The sequence below is a fragment of the Antedon bifida genome, chromosome 3 (genome assembly GCF_963402885.1).
Source record: "Antedon bifida chromosome 3, ecAntBifi1.1, whole genome shotgun sequence".
Classification (NCBI taxonomy): domain Eukaryota; kingdom Metazoa; phylum Echinodermata; class Crinoidea; order Comatulida; family Antedonidae; genus Antedon; species Antedon bifida.
Window position 1 is genome coordinate 33,401,945 of NC_136228.1, and position 24,816 is coordinate 33,426,760.

Genomic DNA, 24,816 nt, shown 5'->3' on the forward strand with positions numbered 1-24,816 from the left:
AGTCGCGTGTGATTGGTCAACCCGCTTGCGTTGCGTCCTAGTGGGAACCAAGCTTAAGACGCAATGACGTGACGTGACATAACGTAAGCGCAGCGCACGTGAGTTGGAAACGAGCTTACGAGAAGAGGAAACAAACGACCGGACGAATGATCCAGGGAACGACCGGACGAATGAGACGGGGAACGACCGGACGAATGAGACGGGAACGACCGGACGAATGAGACGAGAACGACGACCGGACGAATGAGACGGGGAATCATGGTATGGATATGGGACAATGGATATGGGTTAATGGGGGAACACGATAGATAATCCGAATGCATTGGATGATAGTCTCATTGGTGCCGATTATTCTACTTTTATCTGATTTAAATTTACAAACATCATAAATGTATAATTTGATATATTTAATGAGAAACCTTCGTCCATTAAAACATTAATTAACAACAGACTATCATTTTAATCATGCAATTCAGTGACTTTAATAACAAACGAGTACTGTTTGCAAGCAAGTAAACAATATGCACAATGAATGAATACAACAATGTAAGGTTTAACAATTATAACACAGCCATCATTTAAACTTCGAAAACTGCGAATAAATCTCTTAATATAAAGGCTGTTCTCGAATATAGAGGTACGATTATACATAAGTAATGCATTTTCCATTTGGAATTGTGCGCAGTAAGTCACCGACATCTCGTCGTAAATACAGTTGTTTGATTTAGACGTTCTTGAAAATTATGTGTGCCGCAATGAAATCACTGGGAATTCACAGATAAGCTTATGGATATAGGAAGAGTCATGTACTTGCGGTGACTTACTGCCGTGGCCCACTTCTTACGTGCGGTTCAGCCGTCTCTACCGGTAGCTTCTAAAGAATGTTCAGTAAAAGTATTTCAGATTCGATCGCCAAATTGTCTTTGGGATCAACAAATATAAATATATTTTTATAATAGGCACATCTTTGCGATCTTTTGAAATATATAACATAGTTTTTTTACAACGCCAAATGTTAGTACGCCTACTGTAATAATTTAATATTGAAACATTATTATTAGTAGGTCGTATACGCCAATTTTTACTTACGCATTTTTTTAATCGCCAATTTAACTAGACTTTATTGATAACGGTAAATTTAACTACATTGCACCGATCCATAATGCCTTGCAATATTGTATATATTAGTGAGGCATTACCATTGCTATTTATTTATGCCCGACATTAATTCATCGCCTGATGTATGATTTATTTTTCTATACATCAAAAATAATTATAAATGATTATTTTGCAGAATCTTGCAAGTACCAAATACGTTAGGCATAATAATGATACTAATAGCGTAGTCTATTTCTGATGTCACATTTGTCATAGAAGTGCGCATAGAAATAATAGTGTCACTCTTTGAAAGTGACAATCGTGAATGTCACATGATGAGTGGCTTTGGTATTATACGTACCATCTTTTGAAGTCACTTATCAAATTTACTATTTCTTAAAAAGATTCACTAACACATGCTTTCTTGAATGTCACTTTTAAAATGTCAATAAAAAAAAACACTGTCGCACAGATTGCGACATAAGCAAGGATTCATGCATTTTTGACATTAGCACCACGCAGTTTAGCGTTCTGTAGATCACATCCAGATAAGACACTATCGCACAGATTGCGACATATGCAAGGGATTCACCATCTCTTCAAAAGATGCATTTTTGACATTAGCACCACGCAGGTTAGCGTCCTGTAGATCACATCCAGATAAGATACAATTCTGAAAAAGAGAGAGGATAGAAAATTAAAATTTCAAAACTTGATATCTTTCAATATATAAATGTATAGGCATAGAGAAATGCTAAACTGCCTGGTGATACTGTACACCGGAAATGACTTTTTTAAATATATGAAGTCTGTGATGAAATGAGAGATTTGAACCCGGAACTTTCTCCTTGATATGCATACGTCAGAGAATTAAATTGTGATGAACAGATACATTTCAATTAAAGATAGACATAATGCACTCTTGCACACTTGTTTGCTAAATTTCCATTTTAGCATTTAAGCTAGACAGCACTGTGTTCACAAACGAGTCTAAATTACCTTCCCAGTATTGGTAGCCAATTTTGTCACTTGTGTGGGGAGGAAAAGGGTGGATAAAGAATCTTGGACACTGCAGTGACCAGTCCAGAGCAATGCTTTAACCACTGTGCCAAAGTGTATAGCACTATAGTGTAATAGAAAGATTATCTGAGGGGAACTGAAGCAACCCCTTCCTCCACCCCCAAAAAGCCAACTCTAACCTTCTGTCACTGTTCGGTCTACTGGTAACCATCTCAGACTTAGGCGCCCACTAATCTAATTAAAAGCTATAAAACTAAACTAGCATGGAAAAGGAAGTACTACTGTATCAGAAAAAAAACATAAAAGTAATAAAATAAATTATACATATGTTGAATCCATTATATGTTAGTAAGTGAAGATGTTCTGCATGCTTTAAGTCGGCCTAGGTTACATGGATGCTTGCCTCAGTCACGCTTTAATTTATTCAGGTTTTAAAATAATAAATCAAATAATAAATCTTGAGAATTACATAAATCAAGTTAAGATTTGTGGATGAGTGCTTTAAACAACGTCAGTGGACGCAGCGTTTGCAAAATGAGGTCGTTCTGTAAAGTAGAAGTTTTTAAATTAAATTGAACACTGGTAAAAATTCTTTAATTACATTTAATTAGGAACTGATTCGCTAAATGTGAGAAAAACTAGTAAAATAAATTGATGTACTACAGTATCTAAAAAACATACAGTCAGAGGTTTCAACAATCACCGTTTAAATAAATTTCACTATATCCAATCATAGGGGTCTAGCCTATCTCCATGATCCAATCATAGCGATATAATATTATCTATGATTAATCTATGATTAAACAGGGTCGATATCCTCTAAGTAATCTAACTTAAGTCTAAACAGACATAATACCTATTATTATTTGCTTATGGCTTCTGTACATAATTTAATTTATGGTAAATAGACGTACAACTTCAAGGAAATTGCATCTAGGCCGTCACCTGTATATTTACTAAGATCCATACAGGTCAATAGTATAATGCAAGGCAGGGGACTCATTTAGAGAAATATTGATAATTAGTTTTTGTTTAGGGCAAATGTATGTAAATTAGCAAACAACAAGAGTGTACTTCTTATGACATTGTAGCACTGATGAAGAGCTATTGTTGCCCGAAAGCTCTGCTAATTTTTCTCGCTGTTTTACTTTATCGTTTTGATTTAGCTTTTTGCTTATTTTATTTTGTATCTCCATTGTGATCCAGCCACTGATACCCACAGCATTGTCATTATTTTCAGTAATTTGCCTTTGGATTTATAATACATACAGAATTCATATCTTTGCTATGTGGAAAGAAAGAAACTGTACTATATTTAAATAACCCCTTCCTGACCTTTGATCCCCCACTCACAATATAGACCCTTATGTATCATAACCATTTGCGAGGGAAAATGCTGTCCCATGTTATAGAAGAAGTAGTGAATAGATAGTATGAAGTTTGTTTTAAGGACATTTGTTTTTCCTGCTTAGGGACATTTTTTTTTCATGGTTACAGAATTTCATATTGCTTAAATTTATTTTCAGTTTATAATTTAATCTCTTTCCGCTAAAATAATAATTATTATTATTGACTGATATTTCATAATGGTGTATTTCATAGAGAAGCATTGTACTGTAGGCCTTTTAGAGATCATAAAAGTACAATGTCTCAACAGTATTAATGAGGACTGCCTGTTTTCCATTTCTACCATAAAGTACAGGTTTGATTGATTTGGTATCCCATATCAATTTCGTAGAATCGTTCCGTCTTGATTCATCAGTCAAAAGTCATATGGGAGTTTGTGTATCATTATATTGGTATTAAAAACATATTTTTTTATAAGGTCTATCACAGGCTACAGTGCAAAGACCTATATTGATTTATGATCCATGTTATATTCAACAATAATAATTTCAATATCATTTATGTACTTTTAATAGTTTCATGATGTGTAGGACCTAAATTATGGAATAACTTTAATCATGAATTAAAAAGGGTCAAATCGTTATATATATTTCAACATGAGTGAATTTTCTTTTTTGTTGATTCAATAATCGAAAAGTACAAAATACAAAGTATGGTACTTAGGACGACGTTTTACAATTAAGTTTGCTTTTTCATGTTCTTGGTTACAATCTGGTCAATATGTCACTTCAGTTTTCGATTTATTGGATTAACAAAAACAAGAATTCACTCCTATATTAGGATCCAAATGGATATTAGTTTAAGTGCCTTTAAATCAGTGTACAAAATGATTTATCATCTTATTTGTTCTAGGTTAGTTTTTAGGATGTAGTTAAGTTTTTTTTTCAAGATCAGATTCACATTTGTAGCAAAATTGTTTCTCGTAATTTTGAGCTCATTTTGAGTTTTTTTTACGTTTCCTTTTCTTCTCTTATTATCTCCTTGAATATTTTTTTTAAAATTTCTGTTGTGGAATACTTTGTTCTGTAACATAATAGTTATTCACTTTGACCAAAAATTGAATACAAAAAATGATTTACCTAAAAAATAAAAAAATATACAATTGGTTTTTGGTTGAAATTAACCGTTTATTTTGTCATTTTATAAGTGAAAACCGGCGTTTTTTCTATGGAAATGATTAACTTTATTGAAATTTCAAAATGGCTTATTAAAAGTCTGATTTTATCTGACAATACATCTTTAGTTGACCTTTATTTTTTTTGTTTTTCGTGTTTTTGATGATGAACAAAGATTGTTTGATATGATTTGAAATAACGTAGGCCTAATATTTTTAAAAGTACAGTTTGAAAACAAATTTTATCTTGGCATCAATGTTAAAATTGAAAACAATATTAATAATAACATATTTTTAATAAAGTGTAAATGTATTGTTATTATTAAACCCCCATCATCATAGTTACTATTCATCTGTTGTACAAATTACGTACGCTAGTTACTTCCATTACCATAATCCGACGGTGTCAATCATTTTGGATCAATGTTTCCCAATCCACATAGTCTATTCTTAAAGGATTCAGTTAATTTGTTAACATAGAAATGTCAGTAAGTTACTAAGACGACTAAGATGTTGGAAGACTTAAATGTAATAGTATATGTCTATTTTTTTAAACGATAGCAAATTCTGTCTGCATGTTGTACTACAGTTATAAGAATCATATGAAATATTATATCTATCAATTCATATTTCATTTCACATTCAGACTATGTATTTATTGGAAACTCAAAAGTTTAAGTTATCAAACTAACCTAGATTGCTTCAACTTGAAGTCGCGGTCGAGTACTATATTTCCAAAGGTTGGGAAATTGTAGGCAGTTGAATAAATTTGTCTGATACTAACTTAACTTAATAACCAACATACGGATGCAATCACATAAATCATACAATACTTAGAAAACATCCATTAAAAGAACGTTTTAACATTTCTTTTTTCCAAAACCAAGCACTTACTTAAGTTTGAACTCAATTACTGTTATCTTTTAAAATTAGATTCTTCTGTCACAATATCAAATAGGTAACTTAACAGCGATTATTGACTTAATGTTCAATACTGTTAAAAACATGGCATATGTTTCACTTGAACTATAATATACCAAATATTGCACCCCGTAGATTACAGTTATGAAAATGTCTTGTCTCACCTCATAATCAGTCCCAGCTAATACTGCACCCCGTAGATTACAGTTATGAAAATGTCTGTCTTACCTCAAGATCAGTCCCAGCTAATATTGCACCCCGTAAATTACAGTTATGAAAATGTCTTGTCTCACCTCAAGATCAGTCCCAGCTAATACTGCACCCCATCGATTGCAGTTATGAAAATGTCTGTCTTACCTCAAGATCAGTCCCAGCTAATATTGCACCCCGTAAATTACAGTTATGAAAATGTCTGTCTTACCTCAAGATCAGTCCCAGCTAATATTGCACCCCGTAGATTACAGTTATGAAAATGACTGTCTTACCTCAAGATCAGTCCCAGCTAATATTGCACCCCGTAGATTACAGTTATGAAAATGTCTGTCTTACCTCAAGATCAGTCCCAGCTAATACTGCACCCCGTAGATTACAGTTATGAAAATGTCTGTCTTACCTCAAGATCAGTCCCAGCTAATATTGCACCCCGTATATTACAGTTATGAAAATGTCTGTCTTACCTCAAGATCAGTCCCAGCTAATATTGCACCCCGTAGATTACAGTTATGAAAATGACTGTCTTACCTCAAGATCAGTCCCAGCTAATATTGCACCCCGTAGATTACAGTTATGAAAATGTCTGTCTTACTTTAAGATCAGTCCCAGCTAATATTGCACCCCGTATATTACAGTTATGAAAATGTCTTTCTTACCTCAAGATCAGTCCCAGCTAATATTGCACCCCGTCGATTGCAGTTATGAAAATGTCTTGTCTCACCTCAAGATCAGTCCCAGCTAATACTGCACCCCGTAGATTACAGTTATGAAAATGACTGTCTTACTTTAAGATCAGTCCCAGCTAATATTGCACCCCGTAGATTACAGTTATGAAAATGACTGTCTTACTTTAAGATCAGTCCCAGCTAATATTGCACCCCGTAGATTACAGTTATGAAAATGACTGTCTTACCTCAAGATCAGTCCCAGCTAATACTGCACCCCGTAGATTACAGTTATGAAGATTTGCATTTTTTAACGTTGCTACTCTTAAATTGACCCCAGTCATCTGACTACTTTCAAGATCGACCCCTTTCATGTTTACACCTTAAAAAGAAGAAGTTCACTATTAATGTTTTTATTAATGTTTTCATGTAAAATAGTTCAACACTTTCTGAATTGAATTGGTGTTGAAAAGTAAACAAGAACATAAATAAACAAAAGATACAGCAAACTAAGAATAGCTTCAAATGTGAAACATTTCTGTACAACTGTACACTTTTATCAGGTAACTGATTCTATTGGTATTTAATAATTGCATAATCGCTTCATAATGTACTACTTTAATCAACATTCAGGCATTTAAAAATAAATTCCGATCAAGCAGCTGCTGTGTGTAAAAAGCATCTTAACGATTTTAACTAGATGTACTGCTGTGGGCAAAAGATGTCAATATCCCCCCTCGTAGCTATTGACGATGTTTTCAATGTTTATAAACAAAAGTTGACTAGGTCATTTTATTACATTTTTATTACAATAAATATAAATTGTTATATTACAATATTGAAGTCTGCTCTTACACAAATTACACTTATTTTTACTGATAATTAATGGAACATTCTTAATGGAGTAAGTAAGGGTAGGTAAGTAAGGTAGGTAAGTAAGGTAAGTATAAGGTATGTAAGTAAGTAAGTAAGTGTAGCTAAGTAAGTAAGGTAGGTAAGTAAGGTAAGTATAAGGTATGTAAGTAAGTGTAGCTAAGTAAGTAAGTATAATGTAAGTAAGTATAATGTAAGTAAGGTAGGTAAGTAAGGTAAGTATAAGGTAAGTAAATAAGTGTAGCTAAGTAAGTAAGTGTAGCTAAGTAAGTAAGTACGTATAATGTAAGTAAGTAAGTATAATGTATGTAAGTACTTAAGTAAATTGTTATTATAATGTTAAGCTTTTTTATTAATTAAACCATCATTTATGATTATTGCTTATTGTCTCTATAACGACTCCTGATATTACTTCACCTGTTATTGATATACATATATATTTACTTCTTGTTATTGTTTTTATTGTAAATTTTTTTTCCCAATTTTTAATTGTTACATAGGACATCACATTTTAAAGCCTGGCTTATAGTGATGCCCGAATCAATCATTTATAACTTTTGCTTATAACCATGTTCCATTGTCAATATAATCTTTCTAAACACTATCTGCTATCATTTATACACAATATTATATATATTCATCTTTTTCATTGATGGTCAACATCAAGAATTTAACAACGAAGAAAAGCTTTTCATATAATTTTAAACGCCATATTATTTCAACTTACGCTCAATAATAAAAGGAAAAGAAAAAAAAAATACCTCTACTCATTACAGTTTGATCAGCTGCCTTTGTCTTGACCCTTTTTGTGTCTGTGTGCGTATGTCTTGTTTGTTAATGTTGTGTAACCGAATATTAGAAATATTATTAACTTTACTTATGGCTTTCCCTACACAAGTTTCTCTTGGTTTTACCATTTGATTGTACTTTTTGGGTCTTTGCCACTTTCATAACTAAATTTATTAGCATTTTTTTATAGACACTTCTTTCTTTTAAATGTTTTAATCTCATAATTTATTTGTAAATTGAAAGAAATGTTTTTTTTTTTTTTATCGTTATTCTCATAATGAAACATTGTCTTTATTCAGTATTGTATTATTCAACTTTGGTATTTTTTAAAATTTTTCAATACTACAGTGTTATTTTTCATTTTAATTGGCTGTACTTATAAATAATCACTATTCTATTTTTTTTTTAAATACCATTACTGTGAATTATCACTTTATAATATAATAATATTTTTTTGTAAAAATCACTGTACTATACACGCTATTACGGTTATCAATATTATCACTAAACAAAATTTACTATTGATTGGATAAAGTTAACAAGAAACTTAAGTACGGTAAGTAAGTAACTAAGTACGTACTATGATATCTAGCTGTTGTTTTAAATTTTTCACATGAAACCTAATTATTATTACGTCAGGGTGGACAAACATCTGACCAATATACAGTAATATTATACTTTGAAAAGATATATAATAGCTCTAGGTCTAAGGTAAGCATCCAACATTTAAAGGTCATCTTCGAGGAAAAAGTAAATTTAATCACATAAAGCTAGAGTACATTAGCAGTAAAAAGTACTAGTAGCTAAAGTGCTAAAATAAACATGCAGTTAATCAGATAGGCCGTAAAGAGTGGCGTTTAATTAAAAGTTTATTGACACAATTTAGCTAATTCCGTAGACAATACAAAATCATTAAGTGTATATATAAGGTTAATTGTGTCTAGTTTGTGGAATTTGATAGTTTGTGTAGTGGAATACACTGTTTAGTTATAAATACAAATTTGGTCATGTTTATTAAACAGAAAATTTACATCTAATTGGATGGAATATCTGATATGTTTTCAAAAAAAAAATATACAGTATTAATAGTATTTTTCCCTTCCAATATGTGTTTATATTCGCCAAATATTCAAAATAAATTTTAATATGAATTAATGTGTACTAGTAGGCCTATTCTATTATGAGGTTATTTAATTTGCAAATTTTTCTAAAAAACAAAAAATAAACAAATTTAGACAGCTTGCAAATAATAAAAAAACACCCAAAGAAATGTAATGTAAATAAATAAAATACGAAATGTAAAAAAATCCATGGTGAAATAAATAAAGAAGCTGCAGGCAGTATTGAGAATCAATCAATTTAACATGTCGTCAATTTAACAAGCTATTGTGGATTGAGGAAGCTGGTATATATAATTGACCAAGTGGTTAGTTTCAGATCACGCAGGTGAACCAGAAATAGCGTTAATCTTTTAAGCTATGTTTTTCACACAAAAAAACAAGTTATTATTCTTTGATATAGCGATGGTGCATGTAGTTATGTTTGGAAAGCATAATTAACATTTAAAGTATTATTGATTTAAAATGTTTAATTTAATCAAGGGTATTCAAAGAAGGGGGCGATTGATTTTTTAATGTGTTGTTTTGCTTCTAGTGGTAAAGTTACTTCAATGACACACAATCTATGGCGCCATATGCTGTAATGTAAACTATTCATTTAAAAAATGTTCTTTTGTTGTTACCAGTTATAGTACAGAAAAAATGTTTTGTTTTGTTTTTGACGTTATCAAATTTTTATTTTCTTTTAAGTTCTGTTATTTATTTGTTAATTTCGTAGCTTAAGTTAGTTAAGATAAAAGGTACCAAGCTTGATTAGCTTCGGCTATATCTTGGCTACCTTTTGTATTGAAATTTTAGTTTGATACAATAAATAAGAAGGAAAAAAAAGAAACAAACAAAAAATTAAAATACACCTTTTTAGTTTTTGTGCCATTCAATCTGTTGTTTATTTCAATTTTGGGACAATCTGCTAATTGTTAAAAGATATCAACATTAAAGAAATGAAATTTAAAATAATGTCTGCAATATTGTATATTGATTTATATATAATATTGATTTTTAAAAGAGTTCATCATCGAAATCAAGAACATTTTAGAAAGAAAAGGGAAGAGAGAGTGAGTGATATTAATAATACTTGCCTTCCATATTTGTTTTGGCTCCACACGGATCCTCAAAATTACAGCCTCGTAACGATGCACCCTCTAAGTTGGCAAGAACCATCTTCACACCCTGTAAGTTTGCTCCCTGTAAACCAAAACAATTAGAACCTACTAGTTTGGTATAAGAAATGAAACTGCTCTAGACTAATTTATTTGTAAAAAGAATTTGATTTGGACATTCACAAGCACACAACAATACATGATTTTAAATTTAGATTCAGAGTGAATTTTTTAAAGTCACCAGAATCAATTGCCAAAACGTTCTCAGATGGATGGATTTGCGACAAATAACCTAGGTCAGGTCAATCGATGTGCCGTAGGTCGTGACCTGGATACAGAAACCAACAAACCTGCATCAAGGTGAGGAGATAACACAATATTCCAGTATGTGCACAATAACATAGTTTGGTCAGAAGTCATCGCAAATTAAAAAGATTTCTAATGTCAGAGTTGGGTGAGCATCTGACAAATCTACAAAAAAGCTCTTACACAATCAAATAAAAGTTAGAAAATAAACGTCTAACAGTATTAGATACGCAAAGGCCAACTCAGACAGCGTTGTATGAGGTCTGAAAAAAAAGGCCTTGTCTGGACTTGACTCGTCTGTGCTGTCCAAGACGATTCGTCACAAGATATCATCGATCATAGTTTTTAGTCACTGAAGAACATTAAGCATGTTTAATTTTTATCCGACGAGACGACTCGTGTTACGACGCTGTCCGTGTTGGCCTTAATGGCTAAAATTCCTGTTCTATGAAAGTACAAGAGGAAGACACCATACTTTTATGTAAGAGATTTGTAATTCCAGAGAGGCGCGAATAAGCAATTTACTTTAGCCTTATTTTCAAGGTAATTCATACCTGTATGTCAGTTGTTATGAATGAAAACGATATAATATGCTACTACTTAAAGATTGCAATAACATTAATGCAAAATATTAATAACATTAATGTACAAACTGAACTTACATCCATAATGGCTCCTGCTAGATTAGCTCGCTCTAATGAACAAAATGACATATCTGCACCGGATAAATTTGCTCCACTTAAGTTAGCTAACTTAAAATTAACAAATCGGAGGTCAAGTCTGGTAAGATCGGCACCACAAAAATTAACACCCTGAAATGAAAATTGAATAAAAATAAATTGCAAAATTTAATTTTGATAAATGGATTTAAATTGCAAAAAAAGTTAATTGAGGTTTTTCAATTCATGGCAAACACAGTGTAGTATCTACCATGATTATATCATGAGATAATTCCATACCTTCTAAAGGTCAGTCTACATTTTTCAAACTAGTTTGACAAAAAAAGTGTGATGTGCCTAACTATGGTAGTGATATGCTTAAATATGGTTTTGATATGACATCATCATGTCCATATATGGACACATCACATGTTGTTGTCACATAAGGTTTGATAGTGAAGACAGAGCTTAAGTAGTGGACACATTTAAATAATGGTAAAACTGAAAATAAAGATGAATTAAAAAAAGTGACCTAAAGCAACATAAAAAAACTCTTTAAACAAATGACTCCACAAATGATATGACGGAATTTGTGTTGAATACCACGTTGACATTTACATCTTCTTTTATAATTTATTTTTCGATTTCATTGTAATTTATGATTAATATTAATTCTCATTTATTGTATTCTCTTTCAACTTTTGATAGCATTTCATTTTTTTTTCAAGCAGTGTAACCTTTTAAATGTGATAATTGCCAGTAGCTAGTCTGTTTATGTTGTAACATCTTGTAGAAGAACATTATATCTGAAATCATTCTTTCTCAACCTACTAGTAATAATTTATGACAAAATTTAAAACCATTATACTTTAACGTCTAAATAATCACGTTAATTTTGAGCTGCCTAGAGGTATAGCTTATGATTCCACTATCAAAAGACATTAATAATTGTCCTACTGCTAGTTCATACAGGATGCTAAAGTTTACTTAAGTTATCTTAATGTTTTCATCTAATGTTCTGTTCACACTATCAAACTTTATGTGACAAAAAAAATGTGATGTGCCCATATATGGACATGATGATGTCATATCACTACCATATTTGGGCATATCACTACCATATTTGGGCATATCACATTTTTGATAGTGTAGACAGAGCTTTACTTGCCATAAGCACCATTGCTATTTGAGCCATACAGATTAATACATACATAAAGATTAATGTTTGTTTATATTTATACAGTTTTTTATGCTTACAGGTAATTAAGCTGATTTACACTACAATAATACAATAATAATACAATTTTGGTTGTAATCCCTTGAACACAAGACTAAATAAATCCATCAATGCAACCAGAGTATAATCTTACCCCGGCCTAACCATATAATATATAATAATATCCTGGATTTATATAGCACCTAATGTTGTGAAACCTCTAATCGCTGAACATTATTACCCCAGTCATTTTGGATCAAACACGTATGGAAACATACTTCCATAATGCAGCTAGTTAGTATATGTGTTCAAATTGGCATTGAAAGGTTTATGAAAGGATGTATTACTAAAAGGAATTATTCACACACACAAAAAAAAAACATTGTAACATTTAACAATTTTTTCATGCTGTCAAAATGACATTTTGTTTGACATATGTAAAATGACATTTTGAATGACATGCCTATAATGACATTTTAAGTCTTCAGAACTAGACAGATAATTTATTGTCATACAAGAATATACAAATAAGGACACAAGACAAACAACACGCATCATTTGTTTTGAATAGTTAATATCAAACCATTAATTTGAATAGGTAAATCATTAAATTATAGTTTTTTAAATAATACAATTTTGAAGATAGAATTTCATAAAGAGAAATCAGTATTCTTGTGCTGTTTTTCGGCCAAAAATGATTAACTAAGGCCTATTCAAAGTTTAATTTTATTCATCTTTATTTTTCATGATTTGGGGGACATTATTATTGATTATTATTATTATCTTTTATTGACAACTGGGGATAACAGTGTCCAACATGGCATACAAATAGGAGGCGATACAAGCATGAAAATAGCATGATTTGGGGACATTACATCTGTAAAAAAAATTCACACAAACAAAATTATCTATCAAATCAAAGTAAATCCTTTCTGACCAATTGTTATCTTTCATAACATAAGTACAAGTTTCAGACAGATTGCTAAGCTTGGTTAATACTTGTTTGACGTATGAACTTCATCCAACCAATTACATTTTGTTTAGTATAATTAACACAAAGCATACTACAGTAATTTATATCAACATAACGAATGCTATAAAGTGTATACAATCAAAGGGCCCACACAGAGGCACAATTTAATGCATAAATGAATAATTATTAGTGCCAGAGATCAAGCTTAAATATGCAAATTGTTCATCTATTTGATTGATTCATGTTTTGTATTTATATGTCCATTATGTTAACTTAAATATGAATAACTTTGCATTACACAATTTAAACTTTGAGTAAATATTGTAAAACTTTTTTTCTTTTTTTTTCAATTCAAGTTAACATTTATTTCTTTCAAAACACAATAAAAAAAGAACATTTTTTACAAATATTTTATGAAATTAAACAGACTGGAAAAGAAAGTGTCTTAAAAAAAAAATGGTAATATATTTCTTTGAGTTTTGAAAGTAGCAAGGTCCCAAAAAGTAAAATCAAAAGGAAAAACCAAGAGAAACTTGTGTTGGGAAAGCCATGCCACTTATGGATGTAAGTATTTCAAAACAAACATTAAAACTTTAAAATGGTGACTGTGGTATGAAGTGTTTCGTATGTAGTATTTTTATTGATAGAGGCAAGATTGTTTGATTTACAGTACAGAGTGAGAGCGTGTGCCGTGCTTGTGATCGGCCCAACGCGTGTCACATTGCTTATGTTCTTAGGCAAGACACTAACGTTTGCCTCTCTCCACCCAGGTGTACAAATGGGTACCTGGTAAGGTCAAAACACAACTGTAACGACTGAGGGCAATAATGTGAAATGCTTAGAGGCTTTTGAGCATTAAGTGCTATCAGAAAAACATATTATTAATAATAAAAGGTGTAAAACATTTTTTCACAATTTTAATTTTCTATGTTCTCTCGGCTGAATGGATCACCGTCGTAAAATAAATATCAACAAAATAGAATTGTTTCAAATCTCATGCTATTGGTTAATGTATTTATTGATACACATACCAACTAGCATGTATAAACATCAAACAAACATTACAACTTTAACGGTTTACTGCAAGTTTATTCTTTAAATGATTGTTTGAAATTTAATCGTTAGGCATGTACTGTACTAAAATTAGCTCTACTAAAACACAGGAAAACATTCATCATGTTACACAAGTATGATATTTTGATGTAAACATTAAAGCGGAAATCATGAAACACTGGTAACCGATGACGACAAACAGAAAGTAAGGTAATTATACACCCATGTATAGTCATGTTTAAATGATAAAAAGAAAAAGCTATCAAGTTGTTAATGCAACATGATGTGTTCATTAGGAATAGGATTTTACATCATTTAAAGTGGTATACGGAAAATAAATGGAGTATGTATCAATTTATCATCTACACAAAATCATAAAATGGGTTAATGGACAAATATAATTCACATTAAGACTTACACTAAGGAATAAAATACTGTATGCTTAATGGTATATAATTAAAAAGGAAAAAAAATTCAATATTATCTTTGAAATACAAAACACCGTATCAAATAGAAACTTGTGTTGGGAAAGCCATGCCACTTATGGATGTAAGTATTTCAAAACAAACATTAAAACTTTAAAATGGTGACTGTGGTATGAAGTGTTTCGTATGTAGTATTTTTATTGATAGAGGCAAGATTGTTTGATTTACAGTACAGAGTGAGAGCGTGTGCCGTGCTTGTGATCGGCCCAACGCGTGTCACATTGCTTATGTTCTTAGGCAAGACACTAACGTTTGCCTCTCTCCACCCAGGTGTACAAATGGGTACCTGGTAAGGTCAAAACACAACTGTAACGACTGAGGGCAATAATGTGAAATGCTTAGAGGCTTTTGAGCATTAAGTGCTATCAGAAAAACATATTATTAATAATAAAAGGTGTAAAACATTTTTTCACAATTTTAATTTTCTATGTTCTCTCGGCTGAATGGATCACCGTCGTAAAATAAATATCAACAAAATAGAATTGTTTCAAATCTCATGCTATTGGTTAATGTATTTATTGATACACATACCAACTAGCATGTATAAACATCAAACAAACATTACAACTTTAACGGTTTACTGCAAGTTTATTCTTTAAATGATTGTTTGAAATTTAATCGTTAGGCATGTACTGTACTAAAATTAGCTCTACTAAAACACAGGAAAACATTCATCATGTTACACAAGTATGATATTTTGATGTAAACATTAAAGCGGAAATCATGAAACACTGGTAACCGATGACGACAAACAGAAAGTAAGGTAATTATACACCCATGTATAGTCATGTTTAAATGATAAAAAGAAAAAGCTATCAAGTTGTTAATGCAACATGATGTGTTCATTAGGAATAGGATTTTACATCATTTAAAGTGGTATACGGAAAATAAATGGAGTATGTATCAATTTATCATCTACACAAAATCATAAAATGGGTTAATGGACAAATATAATTCACATTAAGACTTACACTAAGGAATAAAATACTGTATGCTTAATGGTATATAATTAAAAAGGAAAAAAAATTCAATATTATCTTTGAAATACAAAACACCGTATCAAATTATATGAGGCCTAACGATCTCTATGCTTCAGTAATTCCGTATCTATCCAATTTCCTTTTGTAATATAATTGTAATGATTTTTTCACTTTCTTATTTTGTCTTCTGTTGGCTCTTCCCACTTTTATTGCAATACATTTTTAACAAATACTTATATTGCTCTACCTCATGCTCATTATAGTAAAATATTACTTAATTTACCGGATCTTTTGACTTGTAACTAATTGTGGAACACAGGACAGATACGAAAGTGTCAAAAGAAAAAATATATAATATACAACAAACATGCCATTCATTCCACTCAGAATCTGGGTCTGTCAATTATTTGAGGTTTTATTGTTTACACATAAAGTTTTTAAAATATGGTATATTATATTTCCAAAAAGAAATATCGCGTAAGAGTGATGTAATAAATGAAAAAAAACATTTTAAAAAATGGAATAATTACAAACCTGACAACGTAGTTCTGATCTTGATGGGCACATTAGTAGTATCTTCACAAACTCCCTGCGAGTGATAGGTGTGTGATCCCCTGGTGGAGGTTTTGGTTCTCTTTCTTTTATTATCTTTTCTAATTTTTGTATCAATGATTGCAAACCAAAAAATTTGGCTTCTTCTAGAATTCCTGTAATCACAAAATGATAGGAAATTATTCTAAATAATATCCACTGTTCAATTTAGAGATAGCAATAATATCTACAGGTATTTTATGAAAAAATAATTCTTTACATAAATATACAAGCTCTTTAGTATCCCCATTTTACACTTTCTCTGGGAAAAAATTAGAAACAAGTGTTTCTCAACTGATTTGTGTCATATGGGGTCTATATATCCACCAAAAAAAAGTTCCAGCTCATCTGGCCTGAGGAAAGCCGCCATTTTGGATTTTCAAAATGGCCGCCATAAAATACAGGTTTTTGCTCATATCTCCTCTTCTCATCATGCATGGAAATGATTTTGGTGGCAAAGTGTATGTTTTGAGGGTCAAGGAATCTAAATACAGCATTTTGAAGTTCACTCAATGACCGCCATCTTGTTTTTCAAAATGGCCGCCTTAAAATACAGATTTGTGCTTATCTCAGCTTCTACATCATGTATAGACATGATTTTGGTGGCAAAATGTAGGTTTTGACGGCCAAGGAATCCAAATACAGCATTAATTTGAATTTCACCCATTGGCCGCCATTTTGAAAATCAAAATGGCTGCTATAAAATTTACAGATTTGTCCTCATATCTCAGCTTCTACATCATATGAACGTAATTTTGGTAGAAAAGTATATGTTTTGAAGGTCAAGGAATTCAAATATAGTATTTTAAAGTTCACCTAATGCCCGCCATTTTGTTTTTCAAAATGGCTGCCATAAAATTTACAGATTTTTCCTCGTACCTCAGCTTCTACATCGTGCATGGAAGTGATTTTGGTGGCAATGTTTATGTTTTGAGGGTCAAGAAATCTAAATACAGCTTTTTGAAGTTCACTCAATGGCCACCATTTTGATTGTCAAAATGGCCACCATAAGCTACAGGTTTTTGCTAATTTATGAGCTACTATGATTATGATTTTGCTAAGCCTATGTTTTGAAGGTTACAGAATAAAAACAAAATTCAGCTTTTGAAATACAGTTGGAAAGTGATGACGAGAATAAGTCAATATGTTGGTGATAATATATGGGAACCACAATGATTATGACCCCAGGAGATACTGTACACAAGAAGATATCAGTATAACTATATCATTCGCATGAAGAACCTAAAAATAAAATATTCTAAAAAAGTTTGTTAGACGACATTTTAAGATATTTTCCAAATCCTAAAGAGAAGCATGGCCAACTTTAGTTAAGCATATTCCAATCAGATACATTATAGATAAAGCAAGTAAAGCAATTTAAAGCAACATATCTTATGTGACTGAATGGATGGTTACCTAATACACTGGAGACTAACACTACTTCACCATAACTGGTCTGGATTTATGCATGTAGGTATAATGCGATAACTGGACAAATCGACGATAGTTTATGCCGATCATTCTTTTTTATCCAATTAACATGTCAACAGTTTATACAATGGTACAGCCACTCTGAAAACGTATATCTAGCTGCTCATCTACCAGTCATAATAATATCTTTTCAGGAGCTTTCTTGGTTATATTGGACATACTGGTGGGTTGAGGTTGTGCATAACCTACTTTAAAGAGAGCTGTATATTCTAAAGCTCTTAGTGGATGCAGCTATGTATCATATAATGATGACACAAGATGAGGATGTACCATTTTGTCTCCAGATATAGACACAGTATAGGACAATTGACCATGATGGCCAATATGCCTGAACGACAAATTTCCATATACATACAATACAAGATGTTCCAAAAGAATGGACATCATGCAACGTGTTATAATGGTGAAGAATCAGTTTTCAGACATGAGCACAATAGAGAAAACCTTATGTATCTTGAAATTTGTCTTTCAGCATTTCCAGATATAGCCTTCCACTTTTGGCATTTTGGCCATTATTAGCTGCTGCTGCTATATCTGAACCTGGAGCTCCCAATTGCACAAACATGCCTAAAAAGTTATACCATCTAATGATACAGCCACAGCTTAAATGTTCTTGATATCTTTTTGACTTTCCCAGAAAGCTCTTAAGAATCTTTCGAGTTTGACGACAAATGGCAGTTTTCTTTCTCTAACTATTTGCATTACTTTTACGTCACATTGGTTGATCGAAGGTTATTAGGATGGCAGATAAGCAGCTAGATTTAAACATAAATGCAGACCATTTAGGGTGACTAGTGTTGATCTCCCAGTGTATTACCATGTATTCATAAGATATGTTACTTGCTTTATCCATAAGTTGTACTTTTAACTGCAAGTTGGCCATGCTTCTCTTTATATTTGGAAAATATCTTTACATGTCTATGTAACTTCTTTAGAATATCTTGTTTATTAGTTTCTTCTCGCGAATGATAGTTACAGTACACTCTCTGGTATCTTCTTGTGTACCTCTTTGGTCATAATCAGTATGGAACTCGATCTTGTGATTAACTCACGACGTTGACATAGTAATAATGATGATTGTGATAGCGATAGATCTCGGAGACTACACAAAGGGGGTTGTACATAAATTTTGTTTTTATTATTATATGTTGTGCCAGTTTGATTGGGAATTTTAAAACTATTACTGTATTTAACAAACTGTATGAAAAAAAAAGCAACATCTAAAGCCAGTGGAGCAGTATAAGAAGATCTGATCACTTTCCGACTCTTTATTTTAGAATGCTGATTTTTTATTCTGTAACAATCAAAACATAGACTTAGTTATCAAAATCATGTCTTCATTATGTATATGAGCTACGAAATTAGCAAAACCTGTATTTTATGGTGGCCATTTTGAAAAAAAAAATGGTGGCCATTAAGTTAACTTAAAAAAAATGCTGTAATTGAAATCCTTGACCCTCAAAATATATACATTGCCACCAAAATCACTTCCATACATTATGTGGAAGTTGAGATAAGAGCAAAAATCTGTATTTTTATGGTGGCCATTTTGAAAAACAAAATGGCGGCCATTGAGTGAATTACGAAAATGCTGTTTTTTGATTTCTTGACTCTCACAACTACACTTTGTCACTAAAATCACGTTCATACACGATGTAGAAGTTGAGATGAGTACAAATCTGTATTTTATGGCGGCCATTTTGAAAAACAAGATGCCGGACATTCAGTAAACTTCAAAATGCTGTATTTGGATTCATTGACCCTCAAAACATATACTTTGCCACCAAAATCATATCCATACATGATGTGGAAGCTGATAGATGAGCAAAAATATGTATTTTATGGCGGCCATTTTAAAAATCCAAAATGGAGGCTTTCCCCAGGCCAGATGAGCTGGAACTTTTTTTTGGTGGACATATAGAACCTATATAACTCAAATCAGTTGAGAAACACTTGTTTCTAATTTTTTCCCAGATTGGCCCTTTTTAGACTTAAAATAGGGATACTACTTGTACAGTGCCGACTTTCAATGAATGGATCATTGCTCATGGTGTTGTGAACTACACTTTAAATATTTCTCTATAATTATATCAATGTTTGAAAACATCAAACCAGTTTCACATATAGAGACTTCCACTAGATTCACATTGCATATAAATAAATATTTATAAATAGCCTTTTGATTATTTTTAAAATTTCTAATAAATTTCAATACTGTAAATCAAGTACATATCTGTAAATGTCACATAATTATTACCAGGCATAATATTATGTCTTTATACAAAAAAAATGATCACAATAATTAGACATCTAAAGCTGGCAATATTGCTATTCAATCTAACGACATTACAACTTGTACTAAGTATTTTAGACAATAAGACAGCTGTATTGGGCACGTTATCATTTTATCATTATTGAAATGACTTCAAATTAATATGCAATGTTAGTACTGTGATAATAATCCCGCTATCAATTTATAGGACAGGTCACAGAAACAAAACGATTGAAACGCAAATGATACTATGAGAGCTGGAGAATAAAATGTATGTTCTTCATCAAGAGGATGGGGAGTTAAAAGGTTAAGATGGAGTGGTAAAGGTGTTAGGAGGGAGAGAGTGGGGGGGGGGGGGGGGGGTGGGGTGAAAGAGGAGTTAGGGGAGAGGATGTTATTAGACGGTAGAGGAGGTAGGAGATAGGAGGAAGAGAGGTTAGGAGGAGAGGATCAAGATGATTTATGATGAGGATGGGAGAGGGGTTTACGAGGGAGTGAGAATTTACATACAGTACCTTTTGGCGATATATCAGCATCAATTATAAGTTGGCCATGTCTTAAATAATTAAGAATTGGTTCAAAATATCTAGGACTTCTATCAATCAAGAACGCTGCCTCAGAATCTACAGCACTACACCACGGATACTCTGAAAATATATAATGGTATTTTAAAATATTTTTCTGTTATTCATAAAAGTATGATAATATTACTCCAAAATTGATCTGGAGTTTTGGCATTCAAAATCAAATTGCATAAATTAATGATGTATTGTCCCCGCAAAACATGAAAAATGAAGATTACTAAATCAGACTTTAAATAGGCCATTTTGCAGTTTTAATAAAGTTATTCACTTCTGTAAAAAAAAAATATTATTTCACTTATAAAATGAAATGAAATTAAATTACATTATTCTTTTCAAGTATATCATTTTTTTTCCGATCCAGTTTTTGGTCAAAGTGAATAACTATTACGTGACATTAAAATGGCATATTCAAAAAAAAAATTGAAAAAAAAAAATGTTTAGGTGGACAATACTGTATATCTTTAAGATTATAGAGTCGAATATATTATAGAAGATGATAATTCTTGGTGCATGGACTTATTATATTATTTATCATTACTATTTAAAAACAAATTTCACTGATAAGGGCCAAGTATAAAGTTTCAATAACAATCGGAAATGTTTTAAAGATATCATTGCGATAGATCGATTTTGTAAAATAGAGGAATGACTGTGTGGATTGTAATGTTATACTTTATCAACAATTGATGGTAGACCAAAAGGAGAGATATTAAATTACAAAATTAATAGCAATTTTTTCTAATTTTGGTTTAAAATCAACAAATATTGAGTTCTTGTTTTCAGGACTATACCATTATTTGATATTGAATTACAAAAGTTTAAATTATGTTTCAGACAATTATAAAATGAACTTTATTCTCTTTTCATGTTATGGAGTAATGTTTCATTCTACATTGTCCCTTGAGTGACAATTTTGACAGTGTTCTTTCAAAGAAAAAATAATCAATTTTTCCAAGTAACATTATAGATCATGTCAAAATAACAACATTATTTCCAAGTAACATTAAGGATTATTATTCTACTGCAGTAATGTATGATATTGTTTGTTTTAATTTAAAGAAGTTTACTGCAGTAATGTATGACATTGTTTGTTTTAATTTAAAGAAGTTTACTGCAGTAATGTATGATATTGTTTGTTTTAATTTAAAGAAGTTTACTGCAGTAATGTATGATATTGTTTGTTTTAATTTAAAGAAGTTTACTGCAGTAATGTATGACATTGTTTGTTTTAATTTAAAGAAGTTTACTGCAGTAATGTATTATATTGTTTGTTTTAATTTTAAGAAGTTTACTGCAGTAATGTATGATATGGTTTGTTTTAAAAGAAGTTTATAACACAGTCACTGCAATAAATTCTTTTACATACTAGTAATTGAGTAAAGAGTAAATAAAATGTAGTAGAAATAATTTGACAAGGTGGTGTTGTTGTCTCTCTGAAGAAATAATTTTTTTTACATTTTTTCGTTGAATAATGCCATTTCAATGTCACATAGAGTAAATAGTTATTCACTTTAACCAAAAATTGGATCTAAAAAAAAAATTATTTACCTGAAAATACTGTAATTTAAAGCAAGCCAGCCAATGGGTTTATGGTTGAATTTAACCATTTATTTTGACATTTTATAAGTGAAAACATTTTGTGGAAGTGATTAAAATACAATGTCTGATTTAATTATTATTCATTTTTCATGTTTTTGAGGGACAATACATCTTTAATGAAAAGATACATACTATTGCCTGTAAACATTCTGGCTAGCATGCTAGAGGGCTCTCTTCCAATTAACGTGCTTCTGCAAAAAAAAAATGGGGATAAAAAAGTTAATCCAACTATAAAACATATTCTAGGCACGGCACGGTTATTAGCTCAAATTAAACCATTTGTCATTTCTATAATAATTCAATGCGAAGGCAGATAGACATGTGCTGGATTTTCTGTCAACATTTAGGTTCATTTGATATGTAATTTCACAAGCTGCATTTTAATTAATGTCTGAAAAGTAAATTAAATTAAGAGTAGATTATTTTATTCATAAAATCTTTTCCAGAAAACATTAATGAAGGAATAATGAAATTTAATATATTTTACGTCTTGAATTTAACAGATGCAAAATTAATTTAGTTTATAAATAGATAATACATCACAAGAAGTAATTATTCATTTTAATGAATTCCATTTTTATCACTAAAAACCGCGTTCGAAATAACACTGGCCCGCCAGCCAATGGCCAGTTAAACGCGTGGTGGACTAGTTAAATAGGCAAATATTAAACAAGTTTGCTTGGCCAGTTAAAATTTAAGTAAAACCTAACAAAATATCAATAATTTTACGATTTCCTTACAAAATATTTCACACCTGCATTAAATGTACCTCATTTTTAGTTTTTTAAAGCTACAGTAATTGAAGGTCTCCCTAATAGGCCCATATTCTGTGACCAGTAAACGGACTGAATGACCAGTAAAAATGTAATTTTACTGGTCCTCTTGTCTAGTTACTAGAAACTTTAAAGATGTATTGTCACTTTGTCAAATTCCAAAAAAAAAAAAAAAAAAAAAAGATTTCGAAAAAAAGTCGGTCATTTTGAAGTATCATAATAGTTATTAACTTTCACCAAAAATTAGTCGAAAAAAAAATCATTTAACTGAAATACAGACGTTTTTTGGTCCAAAAAATAACTTTGACTTCCAGTCAAATTTTTCAATCAAAACGTATCTCATAATGCAACGCGCTTATTTGGCTACTCTGTATGCATAATCATAAAACTTCCTCACGATATGTGTGAAAACACCTTCTCAACCGTGACGAGTTGTAAACAATCTTAATTAGCATCATGCATAATGTATACTCATGATTTGAAATCTTTGTTTACTTTCGCTCACAACGATTTTCCAGATGAAACGTAATCAAATTAATTTAGCTGTTAATTACGTAAAATTTTTGTTTTTGGCTCGAATTTTCAACTTAAAGTGAATAACTTTAATATTACTTTGATATGGCCAATTTAAATTTAGAATATTTTGACCTTCATTTTTTTGTGTTTCAAGGGACAATACATCTTTAAGGAAGACCCCTGAAAAAAGTTAACATTGATTAAATTACCGCATATTATGCTTTTGGCATAATTATTTTACCGATCTACTAGACTTATTGAATTAAAGTATATTTTGTTAATTTTTTTTTTGAAAGTGAATTGAATTACAGATTTCAATATATTTAATAGAGGTGTGCATACTAAAACTATGACAATAATCATATTGACATTTCCTCAATATTTATAGTTTTATATAATAAAAAGAATCAAAGTACTTAAGCAGAGTTGAATCTCATCATTCAAAACGGATGCAATAAAAACAATTCTTAGGTTGTAAATGTTTTACGATGCGTCAGCATTTGTACGGGCGTTTATAATACAAATCGTCAAGTAGTCTTTATTGCTTTGGATGTTTTATGGCAGATTTTGTACTTTTTCTTAATTCCAAATAAAATAATAATGTTTCAAAAGAAAACAAACAATAATTACAGTAGTACAGGCCATGTTAAGATCTATCAAACCAAAAAAACGTTAAGTTCATTGACAATTATAAATTGTAATTATCGGTGTTAAGGTGGGCATGCTATTTTCAGAAATTCATCAATTGTAAATTACCGCCGTTTTCCCTTGATGATACTCAGAATGTCTAATCTAATCTTACAAATTACACCAATTTCAGATGACTTAACAACAATTTATCATATTATTTTTTTTTTTCCTAACATCTTTACAGCCTAAAAGCAGCTAGCAGTGACTAATTATTATTAGTTTGAAGGATGGTGGGATCAAACCTTTTTCTATTTTAGTTAAGTACCATCTGGTGGGTGTTTGTAATAAGCTGTGTTATCAGTTGATTTTT

General features: G+C 31.0%; 1 protein-coding gene across 1 annotated transcript in view; it reads right to left on the reverse strand.

Annotated features, from left to right (window-relative positions):
* Positions 1-428: 428 nt before the first annotated feature.
* Positions 429-24,816, reverse strand: part of LOC144837804 (BTB/POZ domain-containing protein KCTD9-like) — a 30,408-nt gene continuing 6,020 nt past the window's right edge. Inside the window, exons 5-11 of the mRNA XM_078693062.1 lie at positions 22,660-22,718; positions 20,860-20,991; positions 16,525-16,697; positions 11,287-11,436; positions 10,298-10,403; positions 6,687-6,820; positions 429-1,771 (exon numbers count right to left, since the gene is read on the reverse strand). Coding sequence (XP_078549188.1) covers positions 1,655-1,771; positions 6,687-6,820; positions 10,298-10,403; positions 11,287-11,436; positions 16,525-16,697; positions 20,860-20,991; positions 22,660-22,718 — 871 coding nt within the window. The 3' untranslated portion in view covers positions 429-1,654. The remainder of the gene's footprint in view (positions 1,772-6,686; positions 6,821-10,297; positions 10,404-11,286; positions 11,437-16,524; positions 16,698-20,859; positions 20,992-22,659; positions 22,719-24,816) is intronic.